The 26687-nt window shown below is 44.1% G+C and overlaps 2 protein-coding genes across 3 annotated transcripts in view; both read left to right on the top strand.

Moving 5' to 3' along the window:
- The window catches only part of pcsk1 (proprotein convertase subtilisin/kexin type 1), a gene marked incomplete at both ends in the record, with an annotated part of 35970 nt that extends 26801 nt beyond the window's left edge, over window positions 1-9169 (top strand). Inside the window, 2 exons of the mRNA XM_079510593.1 lie at window positions 7161-7313; window positions 8741-9169. Coding sequence (XP_079366719.1) covers window positions 7161-7313; window positions 8741-9169 — 582 coding nt within the window. The remainder of the gene's footprint in view (window positions 1-7160; window positions 7314-8740) is intronic.
- Window positions 9170-21763: 12594 nt separating this feature from the next.
- LOC306929042 (globoside alpha-1,3-N-acetylgalactosaminyltransferase 1-like) lies at window positions 21764-24134 on the top strand. 2 transcript variants are annotated; one of them, XM_079509388.1, is made up of 3 exons: window positions 21764-22034; window positions 22614-22679; window positions 23152-24134. In XM_079509388.1, exons 1-3 carry the CDS (start codon window positions 22001-22003, stop codon window positions 24114-24116), a joined length of 1065 nt encoding a protein of 354 aa, XP_079365514.1. In that variant the 5' UTR covers window positions 21764-22000; the 3' UTR covers window positions 24117-24134. The 2 variants fall into 2 exon arrangements, with proteins under 2 accessions (XP_079365514.1, XP_079365513.1); XM_079509387.1 differs by having other exon boundaries at window positions 22611-22679.
- The last annotated feature ends 2553 nt before the right edge of the window (window positions 24135-26687 follow it).

Here is a 26687-nt window from a genome sequence, read left to right as displayed (position 1 = left end):
TTTGTTAGTTTACGTGTCTGTCCGTTTACGTGTCTGTCCGTAAAATGAGCATGGTTGCTATGGTCACCCAGTTCACACGGGTGTGATTTAATTACGTCAGACATTACGTCAGACCACAGCTGATCAGTCTATATAAGACCTTACACCACTCAGTTCACACGGGTGTGATTTTTTTACAAAGGGGTAGCACCTAAAAGGTCTAGGCTGAAGCCGAAGCATTGTAGATTGCAAGCTTCTTTGGCAAATGGGCAAATAGAAACAGACAGTATCAGCATCCATGGACTTTTAAATCATGTCAAATCAATTTAATTTGCCATATTTAATAAGCAGACTCCAATCAAGGTATTGAAACACCTGAGTTATGTCTACAAATCCCATTCGAGATATCCACTACAATGTTTTCTAAATGTTTTAAGTGTCCTATTATATACGTTTTAAACTCAAATTGGTTACGTCATCCACATATGTCGATGTTGTCGCTCGGCCAATCAGGGATGGTGGCCCCCTCTGCCAATTGGATTGGCTCCCTATGTTGGTGCCGTCGCTCGGCCAATCAGTGATTGGCTGATGATGTAACTACTACTGTATGTATGTTTATGTAAAAACGGTGGTTCCTGATTGGCCGAGGGGGCCACCAAAAATACACAATCCCTGATTGGCCGAGAGAGTTACTGACATACGCAGCCGAAAACAGTACTTGCGCGAATTAAATCAGTTGGCCTCATTGAGGCGCTATACGTTTCGGCCTATAACTCTTGAACCGTAGGTCGGTCGGCCTGGCGGGACAATACCCCTAAATCACATACATAACAACATAAATCTTTTCATCAAGGTCTTCCGGCGTGCACGAATAACTAGAAATGCACTCTGTCGAGGTGCCAATTTGCGCCTTGCACACAAGTAGGCCATACATGACATGATATGATATGATATAGTACTTTATTGTCAGTTCACACTGAAATGTGTCTTGCGACCCAGCAGCCAAGTATGCAGAACATATACACACATTTGACAAGACACAAAGAACAAGACAATTTAAATTTAAAGACATGAAGACAAGAGCAATATCCACCGCTTAGATTACCCCGTGGCTACTACAACTCCTGATTAAGCCTCAAGGTCGACTGGTGGACAAAGGACCTATTTAGTCTGACCTTATTGTATGCTGGTACACCATATCTCCTTCCTGAAGGTAGCAACCTATATTCTCCATACAACACATGCTTAGTATTAGAGGTGATATTCCTTGCTAACCTTAGGATGCTGTTATCATACGTGGATGTATGAAGTTTCTGAAGTGGTTGTCCAGCAATCTTTGAACAAATGTTCAGTTGTTGCAGCAGTTGTGACTTTAGGGCTGCAGACAAACATCCATACCAGGTGGTACTACAGTACTGAAGAACACTCATAATAACAGAAGTGATTAACAAAAGAAGAATCCGTCGACTATAGCACTGAAGGATCTTAGACGGCGAAGGAAGTAGATGCTTTGCTTTGTTTTCTTACACACTGAATCAATCTGATCGTTCCATGACAACAGATGGTCTATTACTACTGCTAGGTATTTGTACGAACATACCTGGTTGATCGGTTCACCATGAATAGTAATGGGGGATCTGTGTATCTCTGGTGGTGTACAAAAAACTATCTCTTCTGTCTTTTTTGTGTTAATGATGAGAGCGTTGTTATCACTCCATTCAACCACCTTATTTACTCTGTGTTGGTGCAGTCCAGGATCACTGGAGCTATCTAGGAGAGAAATCAAAACTGTATCATCTGAGTATTTTAGAATGTATTGGTCTAGTGCAGGGTTCCCCAATAGGGGCCATTTGCGGCCCGCGGGGGGGGGTCCCAGATATAAATGGCATTAAATGGGGGTCAGTAGCCTATGCATGTCAAACTGGGCATCCTTTTCAAATGGGGTCCTGCCCTGAAAATGAATTTTCAGGGCAAGACCTCGACCTCACGCGTGCGGACTCGGCCCCCAGCCTGGTACCCTAGTCAAAATATGACCCTTGAGGAAATTTAATTGGGGAACCCTGGTCTAGTGTGTCAGTGCGACATTCAGACAGGCATTCCTCAATAGAGGGTATGCACGTGACATCATCACCAAACCCGGAAGTTATGCAGGAATGTCTACTGAGTGGCAAAAAACTACTTTCTGGCCTTGACAGCCCATGCATCCAAACAGAAAAGTCCTATCTGATTGCATTAAACGACATTAAACAATGTTAAACTCACTTTGCATGTTGCTTTGCCACTCGATGGGCCATACCCTCTATACGACAGCTGTCAGTATAAAGGGTGAAAAGTACAGCTGAGCTCACACACCCCTGGGGAGCACCAACATTGGTAGTTAATGCTGAGGAGAGGGTTGTGTTCACTTTCACACTCTGTACTCTGTTAGTAAGAAAATAAGCATACCAGTGAATTAAGTATGGATTCAGTTCCAACTGTAGCATTTTTGACACTAGTATATCAGACTGTATTGTATTGAAAGCTGAAGAAAAGTCTAGGAATAGCACCCTTGCATGATTCTTATTTGACTTATCTAGGAGTTTTGTAATTAAGTGGACCAGTGTCACAACCGCATCCTATGTACCGCAACCCTTTTTATAGGCAAACTGACAGGGGTCGAATTATTCTTTGGTTATATTAACGAGGTGTTGTAACAATATTCTTTCAAGTGATTCACTTGAAGTGAGAGCTATGGGTCTATAAATAATCCTTATGTTCTTCTGGACATTGGATTTTGGGTAGTGGTTTTATGTGTGAGGTTTTCCAAGGCAGGGGAATTGTGTGTGTGTGTCTACAGAGGTTTGGAATATTGGTTGCCATACTGGAGCCAGCTCAGATGCAAATGTTTTGAGGAGAAAAGCACTGCACTCATCTGGCCCATTAGCTTTCCTTGTGTTAGTACATTGAAACTCTTTCCTTACATCCTCTTCAGTGATGGTAATTCTGTCTGAGGGGGCAGGTGTTACAGCCTTCAGTATTTCAGTGCACTATGAGGAATTGTCCAATGATTCGAATCTGGCGAAAAAGGTATTTAGGTCATTAGAGAAACCAAGTTCATTTTCGGTCACAATAGGTTTCGTTGGGGTTGACGATCCTGTCATAGATTTCATAGTATCCCGTGCCTTTTTGTGATCATTGGCATTAAACGCATCCTCCAGACGCTGTCTACAGTATGTGCCAATTTTGCCTGCCTCATTTTTGTTTTTAACTTTTTTTCTGACAATTTAAGTGCACCAAAATCTTTGTTTATGAAGGCTGTTTTCCTTTCATTTATTACATTTTTCATATCCTTTGTCACATATGATTTGTTGTTTGGATAGATTTTTATCTCCCTTGTAGGAACAACCAGCTGTACACAAAAATTAATATAATCATTTTTAACTAATTTCATCCAATGAACCATCTCTGAACGTGTCCCAATCAGTCCAGTGCTTGCATGCTTGTAGTTGTCTCCACCAGGCCGAAGGCATGGGGAGAGAGTATGTTTTGCACTCCGTCCGTCCGTCCGTGTGTCCGTCCGTGTGTCCGTCCGTCCGTGTGTCCGTCCGTCTGTGAACCGCTAATCTCTGGCACCGTTGGCTTGATCGCAGCCATACTCTGCACACACACTCCCTGAATGCCAGAGCTGAACCTCTGCTCCAAAGTTTTGGCATTGGCCTGTTATAGCGCCACCAGGAGGCCGCTTTGTGCAAAACAAATGTTTTGACAGTACACCTACAGATTTTGTCCAAACATTACGCAAATTGGTACACAGTCTCTCTAGAGCCATTCAACGAAACGGGTCTTTCAGATTCTTCAGACTCCATCCTGATTGGCTACGATTGGCTTCCAAAGTTCGCAGGAGTGCTCCGTTTCAAACAAAATGCTGCAAATCATGAACACATCGTGTGATTTCCGTGAAATTTTGCACGCACATTCCCACTAGGCCGAGGAAGAAATGCCACTTGAATATTTTCAACCCAGCCTCATGGTGGCGCTATAACTGGCCGATTTGTGTTTTTACCTATAACTGCACCGATCTGTGTAAAACCATGTATGCACACTCCCTAGAGGCCAAGGAAAAACCTTTGCCTGGAATTTTTCACATCTGCTCTTTATAGCGCCACCAGGAGGCCAACATATGTAAAACACATTTTCTAATATTACTCCTTCAGATTTTATCCAAATTTCACGCAAATCGGTAGACATGCTCTCCATAGTCATGTGATCATGTGATTTGTTTGATTTCTCATAATTATCCATCCTGATTGGCTACGATTGGCTTCTAAAGTTTTCAGGAGTAGCCCGTTTTGTACCCGTTTTGTGCAAATCGCCACAACTCCTCAACGCAGCGGCCGATTACGGTGAAACTGTGCATGCCTATTCCCACTACTAGGCTGAGGAAGAAATGCCACTTACAGTTTTCAAATCAGCCTCATGGTGGCGCTACAACAGGCCAAGTCGCGTCACACACACACACACACACACACACACACACAAAAACCCAAATAAACATGTTTATATTACTCCTAAACATTTTGCCAAACATCACACACACTCCTATCCTCCTGGTGGAGACCTGTGCCCAGAAGGGCACTTTTTCTAGTTGTTCCTTGTTTTCATTTGTCCATGTCCTAACTACCTTCTTCTCTGGCTTCCCTCTTTTTAATTTGGACTGGAGTCATGCACACAACATTGTGGTCAGAGGTCTCTATCGGTGGCCCAATCTTGGCTACATATGCATTTGGAACATGGCCTACTTGTGCGCAAGCAGAGCCCGCAAGTACTGCTACTAGTACTAACTAATGTCTATTACAACTGCTGTTCTAAACCCTTTGGACCCGTTATTGATCTTATATCAACCTTGAAACGTACCTTAGTTGCGTCACCATCAACAGCCAATAAGGGACCACCATTCGAGCGATGCCACCCAAAATACACAATCCCTGATTGGCTCAAGGGGACCACCAAAAATGTCCCATCCCTGATTGGCCCGACCGAGGCAGTCACCGACATACGCAGCCGAAAACAGTACTTGCGCGCTCTGCTCGCGCAAGTAATGAATTCAACGTGTTGGTTCAGTTTGTACTGTTGTCGTCGTACAGAACACTGATGTTAACCCATTTTGGGCGGGAACCCCTTCTGGTGTTTCAAGCATTATGTTATACTTTAGCTATTGAAAAATTGCAGATCTACAAGCTCATAGCGCGGCACCGCTTTATTTTTTTTAAAATGTTGTGCTGGATTACCAGCCAAGGTGCCTGGACTGCTGAGCCACGGCCCAGGCCAGAGCGAACGTTTTTAACTCAAATCTTTGCTTCTGGGGTGGGGGGGGGATCCCTGGAACTACATATTTTCAGATGGGGGTCGGCGGGCAATTACAGATAATTCTGGAGGTCCTTGACATGAAATAGTTTGAAAACCACATATATAGAAACATAGGTTTTTCAGAAAACTGTCATGATTTACAATTTACAATTTAGGCATTTAGCAGACGCTCTTAATCCAGAGCGACTTACATTAGGCAAGAACAAAAAGCATGGGAATACATCACATATGTAAAATGCATTTATCGCGAAACATGCGTAAGCTAAGAACGTGACTAGAACATATCTATATAATGACACTATACATATAAACTATAACTAGAACATATCTATATAATGACACTATACATATAAACTATACATATATGCTATACTATGCTGTACATATATACTATGAAGTGCTATGACTACATACAATGCACTTATTGTGCTGTCTACATGACATGCTATAAGTCTGTTTCAAATGCTATATAAGTCTAAGAAGTGCTGTCTAAGGGGGGTAGGGTAAGTGCTATGGGCCATGATGGCGGAAGATCGGGAGTGATGCTGCAGTTCTGATTGCAACGGGAAGTGCATTCCACAGTTTTGGGGCCAGAAGGGAGAAGAGTTTGGGACGTGTGGAGCGTTGTCCCGGCGTTTTTAGTGAGGGTACTTCCAGCTTCCCTGCGTTGGCTGATCTGAGTGCGCGGGAGGGTTTGTAGGGTTCAATCATGCTGGCAAGATATGGGGGAGCCATACCTTTGGTTGCTTTAAATGCCAACATCAGAGTTTTGTATTCTGTGCGGGCAGCGACCGGGAGCCAGTGCAGGGAGCGGAGCAGGGGGGAGACATGTGAGAATTTTGGCTGGTTGAAGACCAAGCGAGCTGCGGCATTTTGGATCAGTTGGAGAGGCTTCAGTGCACATGCCGGTAGGCCAGTAAGGAGAGAGTTACAATAGTCAAGTTTTGACAGGACTGTTGTCTGGATTAGGAGCTGGGATGATTCCTGGGTGAGGAACGGTCTAATTCGTCGTATGTTATAGAGTGTGAACCTACAGGATCGAGTGACAGCTGTGATGTGAGTTTTGAACGAGAGCTGACTGTCCAGGACAACACCAAGGTTCCTGGCTGTTGGGACAGACGTTACCAGGGCGTTGTCTACGGAAATAGTTAGCTCCCGCATCGGGCAGGACTTAGCTGGGAAGAAGAGAAGCTCAGTCTTGTCTGGGTTCAGCTTGAGGTGGTTGGAGGACATCCACTGTGAGATGTCAGCCAGGCAAGCAGTGATGCGCTCTTCCACCTGGGTGGCAGAGGGGGGGAAGGATAGAAACAGTTGTGTGTCATCGGCATAACAGTGATAGGATATATTGTGAGCAGAGATGATAGTGCCAAGGGATTTAGTGTACAGTGAGAAAAGGAGGGGACCAAGTACAGATCCCTGTGGGACCCCAGTTTGGAGGGTTCGGGGGGATGATAACAGACCTTTCCAGGAGACCTGGTAGGTCCGGTCGGTGAGGTAAGAGGAGAACCACTTTAGTGCCGTCCCGCCGATGCCTAGATCCGCTAGGGTGTCTAGGAGCAGCTGGTGGTTCACTGTGTCAAATGCTGCTGATAGGTCTAGGAGAATCAGGACTGCAGAGTGGGAAGCAGCCTGGGCAGCATGTAGTGCTTCTGTGACTGCCAGCAGGGCAGTTTCTGTGGAGTGGGCCTTTTTGAATCCGGACTGGTTGGGATCCAGCAGGTTGTTATGTGAGAGTTGGAGAGAGAGCTTTAGAAGACATTTTGTAGAATCGGTCTCGGTCGAAATGGGTTAAACTAACGGCATGCACCATTTTGTGCCCCCCCCCTCTCTCGCAGTCCGGCCGCATGGAGAACGAGGGTCGCATCCTGAGCTGGAAGCTCATCCTCCACGGAACGTCGGAGAAGCCGGAGCACATGAAGACGCCCAGGGTGTACGTCCCCTACAACGCCGTGCAGAACGACCGGCGGGGCGTCGAAAAGATGATGGAGGTGAGGAGGATCGCGGTGGTGTTTTTGGCAGCAAATTTCTATTTTTAGTTTTAGTCGTATAGTCTCTTGAAAACGTTTTCATTTAGTTTTAGTCAAATTTTATCACCTGGAATGTCTAGTTTTAGTCGACTAAATATCATAAGATTTTAGTCGACTAAATCTACAGGTGATTTAGTCGACTAAAATGTATTTTGGCAGGCCTTGATGCCGTCGTAATGACTGAAAATAACCGATCTACAAGCTCACAACGCGTCACGCTGTGACGTGTTGGGAGCTTGTAGATCCACCAGTCCCTTCCTAACATTTGTTGACGAAATTGTCACTATATTTAGTCTTAGTTTTAGTCATCATAGCTTAGTTTTCATTTAGTTTCCATTTAGTTTTCGCCAGTGAAAAAAGGTAGTCATAGTTCGTCATAGTTTTAGTTGACAAAAACAACACTTGAGGTGAGGAGCAGTGGTGTGACGAAACTACGCCCATTTACTCAAGTAGTCTACTCTACTTAGGTACAACTTTGAAGTATTTTTGAGTGGTGCTAAGCACTCCAACGTGTGGCTTTGTGTGTGTCAGACAAACGTACATCACCATGTGTCGATGTATGTATGTCCCCCCCCATCCTGTGTCTGATTTCCCATAGACTTCGACGTGTGGCTTTGTGTGTACCCTCCCTCCCCCCATTTATACATTTCATAGATCTGAACTTGTCAAATGGGACATTCTACATACAGTATGGGACTAGTACTAAATGACGACATTATGTGTACATTATGGGAATCTTTGTGAGTCACAGGGACACAATTAACAATGCACTTCTATTGCTGCTAATATCAATATCTAAAGAGCACCACGTCTGTCTCATACCATTTTAGCCCCAGTGTGGCAGGGCTCTGACGACGGCAAATGTCGGTGGGTCCGGCCATCCAATACTGTGGTTCCTAAAACTATACTGGTTGCATTGCCATAACATTTTCCATGCTCCCTAGAACAGTGGTTCCCAAAGTGGGGTTCTGGGGACCCCTAGGGGTCCTTGAGTGAGTTCCCGGGGGTCCCTATTTAAATGATAGTTTGGAACTAAATGGACTCTTATGGGTCTGTAACTCGGAGAGTGTACAAATGGAACCACATGGACCATAACTGGCCCATTTGGTTCCATTTGTACACTCTCAGAGTTAAATTAACATTGATTTTACAATATAAATTGGGGTCCCAGAGATAGAAATGCCATTAAATGGGGGACCGTAGACTAATGCATGTCAAACTGGGGGTCCTTGAAATGAAAATGGTTGAAAATCGAAAGCTGGAGAAGCATGACCTCTAGTGCCCGCTAATGGCACTTTTTGACTAGTCTAATTTTGTCTGTTTATTTGCCAGTAATACTTTATGCACAACACTTCACTAAACCACTTCTCTGTCTATCTGATGTGAAGGAGCCCACGCAGTCTCACCCCCCTCAGAAGACCCAGGCCACCCAAGACCTGCCTTCCACCAACCCCCAGCAGGAGCCCCTGAAAAAGACCCCCGCCGTTTCATCCTATTCCCCCACCCTGGCCCTCCTGCGGCTCCTACACACAGCCTTCAACAGGCAGACGCCGGCATCTGGGCCCCAAACCCCAGGAGTTGCCTCCCCCAGGAGGAGGCCCTCCTCCTGGGGGAGGCAACGCCTGGATAAGAGCCTGTCCCCCCAACCACCTGCCCACCACCTGCCTCAAAAAGTCGACCAGGCTCTAGACAGGCTCAACAACAAACACCGAGGTACAGAGGACAGTCTTTACAGTGACTACAGCGACGGCCTCAGAGACGACCACAGGTCTTTGCTGCAGGCGCTGTTCAACATGGTCGCTGACGACAGCCAGTGAAGACGCCAAGGAGAGGGGTGGGGAGGAGAGGAGAGGAATGGATGAGGGGAAGGGCAGGGAAAGAAAGGGAGGGGGAAGGTTAGGGCAAGGGAACGAGTGAGGACTTGGGTTTAAATAGCAGAGCTGGGGACAGGGTGGTTGTAGAGGAAAGGGTAAAGCCTAATTTATGCACCGAGAAAGGCAGATAATAGCAGATCTACAAGCTCTCAACGCATCGCATTCGTGCCGCGTTGTGAGCTTGTAGGCCCGCTATTCTCTGCGCGACACACCTGTATACTAGTGTGGCACTGGTCTGACCGCTCATGAATCCGACCCCAAACCCTAACCCTAACCGCACGTGGACACCACTTAAGTGAGTCTTAACCGGCCACGGGGTGAGTCTTAACCGGCCACGTCGTTATCGGGCTAACGGGATGTCGGACTAATGCGCAGTCCCCGAGACACCACCATAACCCATTTTGACCTGAGATCAGATTCTAAAAATGTCTTCTACATCCTGACAGTTTTCTGAAAAAGCTATGTTTCTATGTCAGTCGTTCTTCGATTTTTCAAAAAATAGCAGACCTACAAGCTGCCACCGAGTGGCGTGCTACAAGCTTGTAGATCTGCTATTTTTCAATAGCTAAAGCATAACATAATGCTAACACCAAAAGGAAGGTAACGCATAATGAAGGAAGTGAATGAGAAGAGAGCAAGACCTAGGGTTGGAGCACATTTCCAGTCAGTGCTGCTCCTGTTCCCAAAAAGTGCTGCATTTCTGACCTCCTCGCCTTCATATTTAAATATCCATAGCCTACATTAATTTATTGGTTCAGATAGACAGCAGATTCTCATATTGCATTTGTGTGATTCAAATATGGATAAAGTTACCGTATGCATCTACTATACAGTTGCAACCAGAGCCTCCCTTCATACAGTAGAAAAGAAAACCATACTTGAATACAAATAGTTGGACCATAAGAAAGCAGGCAAATTAAGGAATATGGGCGTTGGGGACCTAGTAGTCTGTCTTCTCTTCACAGCCTTCTCATTCACGCCTTTTAGATTATATGTTTTGTAAATGGTACCTATAACATCAATATATTATATGAAGACAATGATTGTAATATTGTTTTGATGAAAATGAAAATGTAAACATCCAGATTGCCACACTTTATCCCAAACAATTCACGGTTATTATTTATTGTTTCGTCATGTTTCAGTAATCTTATCTAATTTACAATTATGTTTTGTGCAATGGTATAGGACACTAACTCACTTTATTCCCTTTATAGGGCAAATCTCTTGTGAAGAATTCAAATATATTCAAATTATTATTCTACGATGGAATAGAATACATATCCGACAGAAACTTAAACTACCGGTAATCATCTATTCTATTGACAGCAATCTGTTGAAACAACTTATTCTCAGGGTGTCAACAAAGCTTGTGAGAGTTTTAGAAGTGTCTCTCTCTCTCTATATCTAATTAGAGATTTGAAATATAGACAATACAAGGTTTTTACTAAAAACCTTGTATTGTCTATATTTCAAATCTCTAATTTGAATCTTGAAAAGTAACAGTTTTGGACATTAGGTTTCCACCCGGCAGCAATGATATATCACTTTATAGACGTTTATAATAATGGTGCTACGGCGCAGTGGTTCTCAACCTGTGGGTCTGGACCCCCAGGGGGTTCCCCACGTGATTTGGGGGGTCCCCAGATGACAGTGAAGTGACAATTTAACCTATTTTGACCTGAGATCAGATTCTAAAAATGTCTTCTACATCCTGACAGTTTTCTGAAAAAGCTATGTTTCTATGTCAGTCGTTCTTCGATTTTTCAAAAATAGCAGACCTACAAGCTCGTAGCGCGCCACTCGGTGGCGCGCTATGAGCTTGTAGATCTGCTATTTTTCAATAGCTAAAGCGTAACACAATGCAACGCCAAAAGGGGTTCCCGCCCAAAATGGGTTAAGGACGTTTAATACCTTAAAAAACAAAACAAAAAAGGGAATCATAATTGCACCATAAAAACTGGTCAAACATTGGTCAAATTGTCGAAGAATATAAGAAAGAGGCGTTGCGAGGCGTTGTGGGTGAGCTTGTAGAGCTGCCATTTTCACAATATTTATCTGTGGAACCGAGTCAAACTAAATGTAATCATTCCAAGTGCTTGTCGTGGGGGGGGGGGGGGTGTCAAATATGATTATTTTTGGGGGGTTTCACGGCCTGAAAAGGTTGAGAACCACTGCTATGGAGCATCTATGCAGAATCCCTATCCTCCAGGTCTGTGTGAAATGTTTTGGAACTGCCTGCCAACCCTGCTTCTCTGCCAGCCAGCCAAGGTGACTCCTAGGAGAGACATGATGATGCTATGAGGGGGAAATGGTTTACATTCATCCTCCCTGCTGTAATTTATCTATACTCTAGAGTAGCCAGTGACGTTTGTTTGTTTATTTTTTTTAATTTGTTTTGGATTTGATTGATGCTTTTTGTCCCCAAGTTGTTTACACAAGCTATTATGTCGCAACATTTCTGTATGGATGTACAAAAAAATATAAAAAATATTTATCGTAATAAACTGCAAAGTGACCTCTTGAGAGTATTTTGAGTTTTTTTTGCAATTAGAAAGAATGTAAGTAAGTAAGTAGCCTTGCCGAGCCATGAGGCCCATAGGGCAGGAGCCTATCTCCTGTTTCTGTAGCGTGAGGCAGCTTGATGTACAAGTACACCCCCTGGACATGACGCTAGTATGTCGCAGGGACTTACCCCCAATCCAACCCTTGATGCTGAGTGTCAAGCAGGGAGGCACTGGGGATTGAACCCCGACCTCCCAGTCTCAGGGCGGACACTCTAACCACTGAGCTGGTCAGAAAGAATGTAAGGGTGGCCATATTATAGCAGAATGGTTAGAGAGTCCGCCTTGGAAGACGTAGAGGGTTGTCCCCAGACGGTTGTCCCAGGTTCAGGGATGTGCAGAGAGTGTTGGAGATCCCGTAAGAGGGCACTTTTGGACAAAAATATCAGATCTACAAGCTCTCAGCGCACCGCGCTGCGACGCGTTGAGAGCTTAGCACTCTTTATCTACTGGAGATGTGGTGTACGACATGGATTTCTAAACAAATTTGTTCAGTGCAAAAATTCTGTTCAAGTTCAGGAGAAAAAAAACAATAGAGGGTATGCGCGTGACATCATCATCAAACCAGGAAGTTATGCAGGAACGCGGCCGCCTACTGAGTGGCAAAAAACTACTTTCTGGCCTTGACAGCCCATACATTCAAACAGAAAAGTCCTATCTGATTGCATTAAACAACGTTAAACAATGTTAAACTCACTTTGCATGTTGCTTTGCCACTCGATTTGCCACTCGATGTGCCATTCACTTTAAGCATGCGCATACCCTCTATTCTTCTGAATGCAGCTGCCTTCCGGTATGGCATAGAAAGGAGGGCCATTTGCATTTCTTTCACCATAGTAAATTATGCATTCGTGGTCTGGAAAGGGCAGTTTTTTTTGTAAAAGGGTAGGGGCTGAATCCCCCTGGCCAACAATGTGTCGAAGATTTGTTCCTGAGCAAGACGCTTGCCCTCCTATCCGTGCTCCGCTCCGTTGGGTGAAGCTCTCTTCCCCGACCCACGGGATGAAGGTCACAATTCTAAGAATTATTTGACCATCTCTTCAACACATATCTAACCAGCACCCCAACTATTATGAGATAACCACTAAGTTAAAAAAGTGAATGAATGCTAGCATATCAAAATATGTTGGCAACAGTATTTGGGGAGTTCACAAACAGTTGAAAGTCTTTTAACATCAGGTATATATCCTGAAATAAAAGTATAGCCTGAGTTGTAAGTAATAGCCTACTGCTGCCTGCTTCATCTCTTCACAAATTCCACACAATAGTGTCATTGATTGATTGTAATATCACATAAAATTGTCATTTAGCCATGATGACTATCTAACCACTGTACAGTAAACCCCTAATGGTTATTGCTCTGCAGTATTTCCTGCTGAGTACTGCCATCTTGTGGTTGAAGAGAAAATAACCTGCTGATTTCACCTCACCATCACTCAACAACATGCCTATGTGCATTTATGTCAATAAAAACATAATATTCAGAGATTAAGGAGAGTGGGGATTCACATTCCTTTACGACTGTTTGTAGGGCATTCCACATTTTTGTGGCATAGGAGCGAAATAAATGTAACACTGGGTTGAACGTGATTTGTGGAACTCCCTCTGGTGTTGTGATTGTGGACGGCGTTGACATTTAGGAAGTAGTTTGACAGGTGAAATGAAATGAAATGAAATCTATATTTACCCAGGGTATCTGGGCTAAGCTCAAGAACTTGTTTCCAGCCAGGCCCTGCTCATAGAACACATTTCATCGTAGTGGTTGATGCCTTGTTCAAGGGCATTTCAGCGGTGGTAATTTTAACGTGTCGGACGGCTGGTTCGAACTGGGAACCTTCCGGTATCTAGACCGCGCCGCTATCCGTTCGGCCACCGCTGCCACAATGTAAGGTACATGTAATGGGTGTCTTTGTGGTGTATACTATGTATAGCGCATCTTGTAGACCAGGCTCATTGCAAGTTGCTGTACTCTGTCGTACCCTAAATCATCCCAACCTATCAAAATTAGCACGGGTAAGGTGAGCTGTAGGAGTGAGGCCAAGCAGTAGCCTGACCAGTTTGTTTTTGGGGGGGACTGACCATAACTCCGACATCCCATTATTACTCCGACTATGTGGCTTTGCACGTTATCACCACTTGCAAAGTGGTGGTCCGTGAAAGTATTGCATGTAGTCCATGACCATGCATTTAGTATTGTAGGAAAGTGAAGATTTGTTTTATCGACCACTAGTTGCACTAAATTACCTAGTGACGTAGGACTAGGATGACGCATCAATATTATCAGTTATTGGGAAGTCGGACGTCAAGAACTTTCACAGAAAAGGGAATTAGAATACCAAGGGAATGTATACCGGATTGCCTGGTTAAGTTACCATTATTAACAAATGTGCCCATATAATGAATCACACGTGTCTGCTCGGTCAAGTTTCAATGAATCCGTTAACATGAGTTTACTATGGAAGGTTAAAAGAACACTTACAGAAAAAGTGCAACTGAGGATTAGTTCACTGGTTCTCAATCTTTTTTTCTTTTTTTTTGCCCTGAACCACTCCATGTCTCAGTTAAATAATTACTGGCCTTGATTTAATTCCCCTCGAATTAACACATTAGGCTATATTAAAACCCACTTTAGCTATTGAAAAATAGCAGATCTACAAGCTCATACGAGCTTGTAGGTCTGCTATTTTCGAAAAATCGTGAAAATGTGGCACAAATCTTTGAATATATATTCTTTCAGAGTGAACGTTTTTTAACTCAAATATTTGCTTCTGGGGGGTCCCTGGAACAACATATTTTCAGATGGGGGTCGGCGGCATATTACATATAATTTTTGGGGTCCTTGACATGAAATATTGAGAACCACTGATATAGAAAGGTATATGAGATGAGAATTCGACGTCAGGCCTAAATGGGTTAAGCCCTTAACAGTCATTATTTAATTTCAACCCAATTTTTCTCCCACACTATTCCCATATCCCCCCTCCCAACACAACAGTGGTCCACAGGTTGATTCTTAAGGGTGATGATCCCTGGTTCATAATCAGTTGAAAACCCCTGATTTAGTTGCTACTTTGATGTCATGATCTTATTGTTTATCGAATACTGTACATTGATTTGTTTCCTGTTTAGCTGAGCTGAGAACATTTCTTTCTACCATACTTTTGAAGTTCATGGAGATGTTTAACATAACTTATGTGGGTTTATGAATTTAGTGTGATTGCAATTGCCCGACTTTATTAGTTATATTTATTATTTATTTATTCTGTATAAACTTTTTAGTGTCCCATGATGTCATCATGTGGGTCAATACATCATCATCATCATACTCATACTAAAAAGTATGAGTATGATGAGTGTAAAATAGCTCAAACCAGTGCTGATTATTTCGTTAGGACCCGCTACAGTGGTGTTCGATACGAACTTAACCGGGATGTGGAAACCTCTACTTCAATGCTCTACGAGTTGCTTAGCCATTAGCCAGTTATTCTGTCTCATCTAGAAGACTCGTTCGTACCCAAGGTAATACAAGCCATTCCAAGGGGTAACAAGACAACTCACCCCTTTTGCCACTTTTGGTGAGTTGTCCTGACAACTCACCCCGAACGTGAAGACAACTCACCAGGGGTGAGATGTCTTCACTTTCCGGGGTGAGATGTCTTCACTTTTGGCCACTTTCGGGGTGAGTTGTCTTCACTTTCGGGGTGAGTTGTCTGACTGAATATGTAGCCTTTGAGCTCTTTTATATACTTTACTGAATATTGCACAATAATACTTTACTGAATATTTCACAAGAATATAACACAAGAGTCAAATGTACGGTCAAATGTAATGTAGTTTATTTAAATATAGAAACATTGTAAACAAAGTTTTTTTTTTTTTTTTTTCGAAAAACAGCAGTTTGTACAAAAAATATAGAAAAAAGGTAAACATCAAAAGTTTAGAAAAACATCAGTTTGTACAAAAAAGATATAGAAAAAAGTTTATAGAAAAAATTTTAACTAAAAGATATAGTAAAAAGTTGTCATATCTAAAAACATCAGTTTGTACAAAAATTATAGAAAAAGTTGTCATATCTAAAAACATCAGTTTGTACAAAAATTATAGAAAAAGTTGTCATATCTACAAAAACACTAAAAAGTTGTCATATCTACAAAAACACTGTTTCAGTGATAGAAGAAAAAAGTTGTGCTGTGTGCAGTGCAGTGTGCAGTCCCATTTTGGTCACTGGGACATTAAATTCAGAAGCCATCATTAGCATCTCCACACTGGGGCATTCACTTCAGAAGCAATCGTTAGCATGTCCATGATGGTCAGATCGTTCCTTTCCAAGTCCTTCCACAACTGGGCCAGATTGCCCTGTGTAGCCTTGGTCTGCTTTCGCTGGTAGCGGCGTAGCTTGTTCTCTGAAACCATACGCAGCTGGAAGTCGATCAAGGTAGCTTCCTTGTGCAGCAAATCAATGTCAGTGTAACGAACTGGTTCTGGCTGAGGTTCAGCTGCTGGTGGAGGCGCCGCCACAGCTTCTGGTTGAGGTTCAGCTGCTGGTGGTTCATCTGCTGGTGGTTCAGCTGGTGGTTCTGCAAGCACCCTTCTTCTCGTCCACTTCGGAAGAACTTCAAAATCAACTTCATAGTTATCAAAGCGTACTGGTCGTTTCACTAGTCGTGGCATCTTGACTGTACTGGCTGTACTGAATTTTAGGCCTCTGTAACCTACCTTTTTAAAGAAAATCTAAGCTCCACCCTTTTTTACCTCAACGACTGTCGTTCAGGTCATTTCATACTGTATGCGACAACGACCCCATTAGCCCCCCTCCACTCTAATGTGACTCCAACCAACCAAACCTGTTTGATGGCCAGATGTGGGCCTATGCAAAACATATTTCAGTTTGTAACCAAACTAAATCCATCCAGTTCAGAATATTACATCGTATACATACTGTATAACTCCTGCTCTCAAGAATAAAATGGATGTCAGTGCGTCCCCATTTTGCTTTAAATACAAGACAGAGATTGGTAATTATGTTCACTGTCTTTGGTCCTGTGTGAAGCTTCAGAACTATTGGTATGACATTGGTATTTACTTGGTCTCCCAGATGATCATGTTATTGATGTCAAACATAAGAGGTTGTTCAACTTGTTAACGTTTGCTGCTAGGAAAAATATTATTTTGTTTTGGATCAAGGATGTTGCTCCATCAAATAAATCATGGCATAACATTATAATGGACTGTATTCCTTGTGAATACATTACATGCATGTTGCATTCTAAATTGGACACTTTCTACAACATTTGGGACCCTTATTTAGATCATATTGGACCAACATTGTCTGCCACAGTACTTGGAGGTTTTCCGTGCCAACCTTAGATATCTTATATGCCAGCATTCTTCCCTAGTGGGTGCTCTGCTTTGGGGTGGGGGCTTGTCTGCCCTTTGGGTATTCTCTAAGGTCACTTTCTCACATGCTAATATATATTTTAGCAGTAGCCACCATCATCGTTGTTGGGGGTGTCAATAGCTTTGCTATTCAGATGTAATTCAGTCAGTAAGTAGGCCTATTAGAACTGTGATTGATTGATCATACATTATTATGATGTTATTTCACACTAGGGTACATTTCAAACAAAAGCAGACCAAAAAGCAACCTGCACGCAGCAGAAGATATACACTTCTATGAAATGAAAACAGGAAATCATCATATAAAGAACTAAATAAATAAAGGGAAAAATGTATCCAGTAATGGAAAAAAGGCGTGAATTTAGAACTAATGGGGACATAGTTCCTATTGGATATTGAAGTAGTCTATTTTCAGAACTTTACAACAACAACAACAATTTCTACAATATATAAGTATAATTAAGTCAAGGCATGATAGCACAATCACAATACAATACAGGCTACAGATATTTATGACACAGTAAAATGTCGAAAATGAGTGCTATTCCCCTTTAAGTATGTCAAGGTCAAATGCATACATTTAATAAACCTTACAAATACAAACATTATTGTTTGTATGTAGGCTACCCAGTAGCCTACCCATATGATTAGATGAATGTGCAACATTGTTTCCATCTTCCAAGCATATTCCTGCCAAAATGGTATATGGGTTGTAAAGCCAGATACCTTGATTCGTATATGTTGACCTGTTGGAGATACCGCGTGCGTTGCCTGGAATCTCAGGTTTAGAAGCCATGGGAGCCGCCTTTTATGCTGTGCAAGTCTAGTGTTACGATGATGTCACCACTGTCTATATCCATCTTTGGAGTTTCTACATTAATCTGATGTCAGCGCTGGATATCGCTGTTGTCTCCATATATGGGACTATGGGTTATCCCATATATGGAACTCTAAGTGAAAGCCTTCGCAACAATGAGTATGACTCATACTACGCACTTAGCAAGCTAAGTGTGGTCGGTGCAACCACTTACAACCAGTTGTATCTATTCTCTTATAGATCTAGAAAACATACCCTTGGCCCTAAACCAGGTATGGCTAATCAGAGAAGTGTGATCTTCTGAGGTGGGAATGATCACAGGATCCTCAATTAGTCTGAATAATTTCTGTGACTATGGCAGGCTTCCCGGCCCCCTAGGTTGTGGCCCTAAGCAACCGCCGGCCCTAGCCAGTGGCCGGCTAGGGCCACACTAGGGCTAATTGGATAGCAGTTGGGACACTACTATAACTATACAGGTAACTACTGTGAGTACACTATCGCCAACACTGAACCCTCATGCCAAGTCTCACATCAATGAGCTCACCAGTGTGATTGCTTGTATCTCAGTGGACGATTCATCCATCCATCCATCCATCTTCAACCGCTTATCCGTAGTCGGGTCGCGGGGCAACAGCTCCACCAGCGTGTTCCAGACTTCCCTCTCGAGTCCAGAGCAACATTAGTGACTTCCTCCTGGGGGATCGCGAGACGTTCCAAGGCCAGTGAGTCGATGTGTTTCCTCCACCTGCGCCTTGGTCTGCCCCGGGGTCTCCTCCCAGTGGGACGTGCCTCGAGGACCTCCCTAGGGAGACGCCCGAGAGGCATCCTAACCAGATGCCCGAACCACCTAAGCTGGCTCCTTTCCATGCAGGCGAAGAAAACTCAATTCGGCCGCTTGTATTCGCGACCTTAATCTTTCGGTCATGACCAGACCCACACTTCATGACCATAGGTGAGAGTAGGAACGAAGATTGTTTGGTAGACAGAGATTTTGATTGATTGATTGAAGAATTTATTAACAGTTTGCAGAATTACAGTACATTTCAAGCACAAACTCAATACAAAGGCTGCCTTCTGGCTCAACTCTCTTTTCGTCACAACAACGCGCCAAACGCGGTACAGTGACTGCAATACCGCCCCTGCCGCTCCGATGGACGATTGTGTCACTAATTTGCAGCACTATTAGGAACAGTTGAGAACACTTTAGGGCTGACCTTGATTAGTCGACCAATCGATCAGAATGAGTCTTAGTCGATTAGTTGATGTTTTTGTTTGTTTTGCATGATTCAACTTATTTGGTCTAATTTGTTATATTAATTAACAAATATTTAAAAATCACACCTGTGTGAAGTGAGGGGCGCTAATATATTAAAGTTTAACTCATGTTGATTAGGTGATGTAATGGTGATATAAAACAAACGGTGCAAACACAAACATTAAACGGCGTTAAATCAGACATTAAGCACCCCCACAGCTCAAATGGAACGATTCTCTGTTTCAGGGTTCCCCATAGTCTTCCCCAAGGGCCAAATTATGCCTAGGGTGACATGCTGATCGAGTGTTGAATATGATGAAATATGATTAAGGATCACTGTGATTATGGTAAACTAAGCTCACATTTAATATCACACACTGACACCATACCTGTAACTTTTACCAGCCCCCACAAATCCTATTCGACAATAAAAGCCCTTAGTCGGAGACAGCCCTACATGCAGGCCTGCAGTGTCTGGGGACTGGGGATATTGGGGCCTTTCACGTACAAAGAGGGCTTTTTTTCCAGAGTATGCTGAAAACGCTAAAACCAGTTCTGTCACCGTCTGACTTAGGAGTGGGTGTGTCTGGACCACCTGCATTCACTCACCTGCAATCATGCCCACGGCCACGGTACTTAAGCCTCAATCTCTCTCCAGTCCTTACCAGATTGTCTTGTGTTTTCCCAAACTCTCATGCAAGCATTGCTTAAGCCTAGTTCTAGTTTTTTTCCTTTTTCCAATCTCTGTTTTGTTTTCTAGACCACGCTTTTGCCTTGCCCTTGCCAGTACCTAGCTCTCCCCTTGCTGACTGCCCTTTTGATTTCAAACACCACCTTGACCTTGCCTTCCACAGTTTTGATTTGTACCTGCCCCTTGCCTGACGTTTTTGTGAATAAATCCTGTTTCATCCGCATTCCGAGTCCTTTCCACCCACCACCCATGACCACTTAACACGGCAGCTTAACACAGCATATGGCTGCCGTGTCAAGTGGTCAGATGGGTGGACCTTAGAGATCTTAAAGTGCACACTACAGATGTGTTTGTCTACAGTTCAGCTCTCTCTCTCTATCTCCTTCCTTCTGTCTGTCCACACATCAGGCCTATCTCTCCACCCCCTCTGTCTGCTGTCCTCTGTTCACCTTGATGGGAGGTTCATGGTCATTTGTGACATCAGACAGAGGCTACAAATTCATTTCAAGTATACCCCCATGCAGTTTGGTGTGCATTAGGCCACACAGACCCCCATAACTCTGAGCCCACACACCAACATCAGGTGAATAGCACCCCTGCCCCAGAAAGGTGCACCGTGGGCGGGCAGGGGAGCTCGTCGAGCCCACTCCAGACTTAACGCGCCTGGAGCTCCTTAGTTAACAAGGCGAGCTTGTAGATCGGCCTCCCCTGCCCCAGAAAGGTGCACCGTGGGCGAGCACTTTGAATATGACACGTACTGTCTGTAGCCTGTCTATATCCCACTTTGAACGCATCAGCACTTTTGTTTACTGATGCTCTTTGCTTATTTTAATGCTTCTTTCTCGTTAATATTTATGTTTTCTTATGAAGAACAGTATTGTGCTCCCATGTCTGCTAGTTGAGCCCCCCATAGCGCACGTGCGCGCACAATGTTTGGGGTTTTTAATTTTTTTCTAATATTTTTTTACCTAAATCTAACACAATCAACGGCCAATGAAGGGCCTCAAACCCAGTACCGCGTGGTCCAGTTTCTCCGAAGGGCCCCTGCGAGCCAAGGGCCCCTGGGCCATGGCCACACTGGCCCAGTGGCTAATTTGGCCCTGGAATGGGCAGGTATCAGTCAAAAGGGAGACATCGAAGAGGAAGGACGGGTAAGGAAGGATCAACATATGGAATGTCAGAAAGGGTCAGCTATATGGAGATCTAAGGGTTTGAGGTTTGAGGTCAGATGTAGAGTTGCTGGCCGGCTCCAAATATGCAGTTGATCTAGGTGATGATCCAGTCTTCTCCATGTATGGCTATCCAGGGTTTGATGAGGTCAGTGTCGTGATCTTCATATATGCAGACGGCCATTCGTGTCACGAGGCGTGATGTCACGAGGCGTGACCATATATGGAGGCGTGACACGAGGCGTGACACTGACGGGAAATGCAGGTTTTCATAGTAAACAATAATATTAAACAATTACAAGTAAAAGTCTGGAATTCAAAGTTCACTATTTGAGTAAAAGTACAAAAATATTGGCATCAAAATGTACCAAAAGTAAAAGTACTCATTATGCAGAATGTGCAAGTGCAAACGTCAAACCAGAAAAGTGTGCCTCTTCGGCTGGTTCTTTCAATAGCTTTCCGTGTCTTATCTCCCCCCAGCCTCAACTGATTCTGTGTCTGTCCAGATTCCACACACATGTGGCTGCATTCATTGGGCACGCTCCAGAAGTGAATACTGCAAAGATCCTGAAGGGGAAAAAAGGCAGGATGGGGGTCGGAGTGGGGGAACAAAAAAATTCAGTCACAGACAGACAAGAGGAGTTGAGTATTATTGAAATAAAACAACCAAAGACAGTCGGTAAGTCACCGTTAGTGGCTTACAGTAGCTTATGTTGCAGATTTTCAGAGAGACAGACAGAGAGTGCGGAAGGGAGAAGAAGGGGGGAAAGAAAGCTGGCAAGACAGAGAAAGAATGAGAGAGAGGGAGTGAATTGTGGCATTGGTCCAGGCCTTATAGACACAGAGGTTTGTGTGTTTATCCGCCACCAGCAGGTCATAGCATGGCTCTATTCGCTCTCTGCAGGCCGCCCTCAGGTCAGTACAACTTTACCCACAATACTCCAAATATTTTCACCACTGAATTGTGATGTGATTAGTGTTCATGTACTGTATACGTATGGCAGACAAACCTTGGAACAACTAAATAGAAACGTGTGTGAAGCACACATTTTTCTCAGGAGACTTTCTCCCTCATGTCATGGCCAGGACAGAAAGTTTAGTGCTTTTAATTACAGTTCAAGAGATCATGCATCCACCCTGAATCCTTTGGACAAAGACTGCACGAGTGCACGTCCATTTGAAAGGTCGCCAACGTTACTTCAATACTTCGTCATTTTTTTTACTCCTAAAACGAGTTGAGCGCAGCTCGCATTTCAGCAGTTGCTTTATACTCACTGCATTCTTTTCATTCCTAACGTGAGCCTGGAACTTTTTTTCTTTCTCTAATGAACCGTTTGGTCAATGAGGTCCTATAGAGAGAGAAGACAGTGTCAGCTGTTATAGAGCAGCAGCACACACTATGCAAAATAGGGCCTTTCTTATTCAAGCATGACCATGTATTTTTGTGTGCACATTTGTCTGTGTGTGTTTGTGTTTGTGTGTCCCTTAAAGCAGCTGGGCGCGTCAAAGTGACCAGCAAACAGCTAGTCTTGTACTGTCTACTCCTTTGTCTCCTCATATGTGAGTATGGAGCTGATTCTTCCACAAAACATGTAGGCTCCTCATTTGAACTTAACACAATCTAAAAATAGTTATTTTCAGTTCTCATTCTGTTCACTTCAAGGAAGGCCTTTTCCCGGGGCCTAGTATGACAGATGATTGTAACTATGCAAATGTTCTTCAAAAATCAAGTGATCATACGCAGATGATAATAATTCCATGCAGCTAACGAGATTGTGCTTTTCCTTGAGCTTTACGAGATTGCAGTGTACCATCAATGTACTGTAAATTGTCACCATTTCTCCCACAAAGGATACGTTATTGCTGAGTAAACATCCTCAGTTTATGAATTCATAAGTGTACAGTGTACAAAAGGAACCTCTCCTTTTGGTACCATTTTGTACACTCTCAGAGCTAAATGAACACTGAGGATCAGGATATATGTAACAGTTCCAGGGTGCAAACAGTAAAACGTGTCTTCTTGCTCCATCAGATTTCCTTCGTGGGCGGAAGACCAGTGTCCCGGTGGGGAGTGCTCGCCCTCTCCTCCATCCTCTGGGGATGGACGGAGGCAGGGAGGTGAAAGGCCGCATGGCGGACGCCTGGGTGCCAAAGAAGCAACGTCCTATGCAGACGTCGTGGGGCGCTCCTCTAGTGTGGGGCGACAGCAGCAACTCCGAGCGGCGAAGGGCGGAATTCATGCAGCAAGAGATCCGCACGGGTTTGCTGGTGCTGGCTGTCGGAAGCTATGCTAAATTCCTCCGACGCTTCCTCTCCTCTGCTGAACACCACTTCCTCCCTGGTGGTATGGTCACCTACTACATTCTGACAGATAGTCCTCGGGCCCTGGAGCCTCCCATTAAGTTGGGTCCCGACAGACAGCTCAGAGTGGTCCCCGTGGCAGAGATGCCAGGGTGGGAGAGGCTATCCCGGCGACGCATGGCCCTGCTCGCTGCCGCCATCAAGGATCCAATCGGCAACGAGGTCGAGTACGTCTTCTGCGCAGACGTGGACCAGGAGTTTATGGCGCCCGTGGGCGAAGAGATCCTGGGAGACTTGGTCGCCACGTTGCACCCGGAACTCTACGGGATGCCGCGCCGGGACTTCCCTTACGAGAGCGACGAAATCTCGGCGGCCAGCGTGGATCAGGACGAGGGCGACTACTACTACACCTCGGAGCTGTATGGCGGGCTGGCCACGGAGGTGTACCACCTGACCCGCGCCTGCTCACTGCTCATTCTCCAGGACCAGGAAGGAGGCGTGAGGGCCGTGGGCCTGGAGGAAAGCTACCTGAACCGATACCTGATCGATCACAGGCCCTCCTGTGTCCTGTCGCCAGAGTACAGCTGGTGGGACTCTGCCCTGGCGACAGAGGTGCCTGTGCGGAGGCTGGTGTCCTTGGGGAGAGAGTGCAACGCTATGGATCCTCAGAAGAGGGAGAACAGTCACAACTGTTGACTTTGACCATTTAAAGGGATCGTGAAAAAAAAAAGGTTTTTAATTTTTTTTAGGTTTTCTGAGCTCAATTGCACCCAAAAGAACCTGAACTTTTAACATTCAGTAGATTTTCTGTGGTCTGTGGTTGTCTGGCTCAAACAAGTGCTCTGATTTTCCTGTTAACTGTGAGGTAAGAGTCCACAAATCCCATATATGACACAACAATTTGCCAGCAGATGTCACTGTTGAGGGATTTTGCCTGTTTTCATTGCAGCTAACACACAGAGAAAACCCCAGACCACAGAAGATCCACTGAATGTTCAAAGTTCATGTTGTGTGGGTGTAATTGAGGTCATAAAACCTATTGAAAAATAAAAATAAATTAACATTAATGTCATGAAACCTTTAAATCCCAGCATCCATATTCGGGGGAATACCTTTGCAAAAGATAGCAGATTTGCTGAAAATAGCCAGTCTGCGCTGAGAGCTTGAAGATCGCCTATTTTCAACAAAAAGATTCAACTGATTCAAATGAAAACAGGAACGATATTCGTATAAAGCCCAGAGGGACTTCGGTCAACCATATAGGGTTTTTTAAGGACAAAGGAATTGTCCTTGTGATTTGGTTCAAGTGGCCTGATGCTGTTTTTTATTGCTGTTATTGCAGTGGTTCTCAACATGGGGTCTGGGGACCTCCAGGGATCATTGGAACGTGTTACAGGGGTCCACAGCGAAAGTATAGTTAGTATACCATCACAATTAGATTAGCCATTGTAACCCTATTTTGCTATTCAAAAATAAAATGTAAACTAAAAATATATAGCCAATCTTCTGGGTTGCGATGCGAAGCGTTTATAGAGCTTAATAGGTCTATAAATGCTATTTTTTTTAGAACATTTGTAGAACACAATCTTGGTCCCTGGGGGTCCCTGGCACATCTTTACAGGTGGATGTCCGTGGGGCAAATCCATATCAATTTGGGGGAGGGGGTCCTTAACATGCAATATAGGATACATCTCTGTATTCACTTGACCTTGATTCCAATGGGCAAACGGTTTCTGCAAAAGGAATTACAATGTATAGGTCCACTGAATGAGAAAATGTACACAATAAATACAGTTAATATGCATATTAACTTGTGCATATCATATATCATATTTCCATTTTCAACAGAATGTTGGAAAGAATATGTTTTAGTCTTTATTACATTGTTCAATGAGGTCAATGAGTCATTCCTCACTCCATGCATGCTCTGATGGTCAACAGATGCAGCTCGCCAGCAGACCAACTGCACTGTCTGCTCTCAATTAAAGATCAATTTGTGTGTATGTGTGTGTGTGTGTGTGTGTGTGTGTGTGTGCGCGTGCGTGCGCGCGTGCGTGCGTGCGTGCGTGCGTGCGTGCGTGCGTGCGTGCGTGCGTGCGTGTTTATGTGTGACATGACTGACTGTGTGCACTGGCTATCTCTTCCGCACCAACCAGGCAAAATGAAATTGACCTGTCTCTTTAAAGGCTTGAAGCACTGTCCTCCTCTCCATTGCTGTGAGCCTTTCTGCGATACTGACTGCTCCACTGGCTTTGTGGTCAGCAGCGATAAGAGTCAACAGAGTAAAGTGCCCACTTTCCCTGCAATGGCCAATCATTAACTGGAGGAACTGCTGTTTCAAGGTCTTTAAATACCAGGTGTGGGGGGGGCCTGGGGGGGGGGCTGACAGATACAACAGGATGCTACTTTGACATGTCCCATTCACACGTGTCATTACATTAACTACAGTAAGAAGCTGGTATAGGCTATTCCATTTTGTGAGGCGTCTGGGATGTTTTAGGTTGAAATATAGAATAATCTCCATCTAGAAACTGTAGTTCTACACGTCATCATTTAAACTCGGATGACATCACGAATCATAGATTTAATAGTACTGTCTTTAAATCAGACAGCCTTTCTGTCTCTCTCTTCCTCTCTCCCCCTCCCCACCCCACCCCACCTCTCTTTCCCTCTCTCTCTCTCTCTCTCTCTCTCTCTCTCTCTCTCTCTCCCCCTAGTCTCTCCCTCAGTAGTGCTCTCCAGTTTCTCTTCCTGGCGTGCATGCTCTTTAATGGGAGGGTTACACGGCAGCAGCAGATGGCTTTCTCCCACTGCCAGGAGAACCTGCGGGCCAAGTCGCCACGTGGAGTGAAACAGGGGGGTGTACTTTCAGATAGGCTTCACTGAAGACTATCTTCCCTATAGTTCCCTGTCTGTCATTTCATGTGGCTAAAAATAATCTATACCTCTAAACCTGCACACGAAACAGTACCGCACAATCGCAGTAGCATGTATGTTTCTGTTGTTGGCGTCTTAAGAGCGATTTAAATTCTAATAATATATTTATCTAATATGAATGACTTAATGTAGGGTTGCTTATTATTGTTAGCCACAATCACATAAACCTCAAGCAGCGGTGCATGCCCATTAGGACTATGAAGATAGCTTCTTTATCTCCACCATTGCAGGAAATAATGCACTCAGCCCTGTGTGTCTACGTGTGTTGTCTGCAGCTAATCTTGCATAATCCTAGGACGATCAGTGCCTTTCTGACAGCAGGCCCAGGAC

This window comes from Electrona antarctica (assembly GCF_951216825.1).
Source record: "Electrona antarctica genome assembly, chromosome: 9".
Lineage (NCBI taxonomy): Eukaryota > Metazoa > Chordata > Actinopteri > Myctophiformes > Myctophidae > Electrona > Electrona antarctica.
Note: the sequence above shows the minus strand (reverse complement) of the source record. Positions and strands in the feature narration are given on the sequence as shown.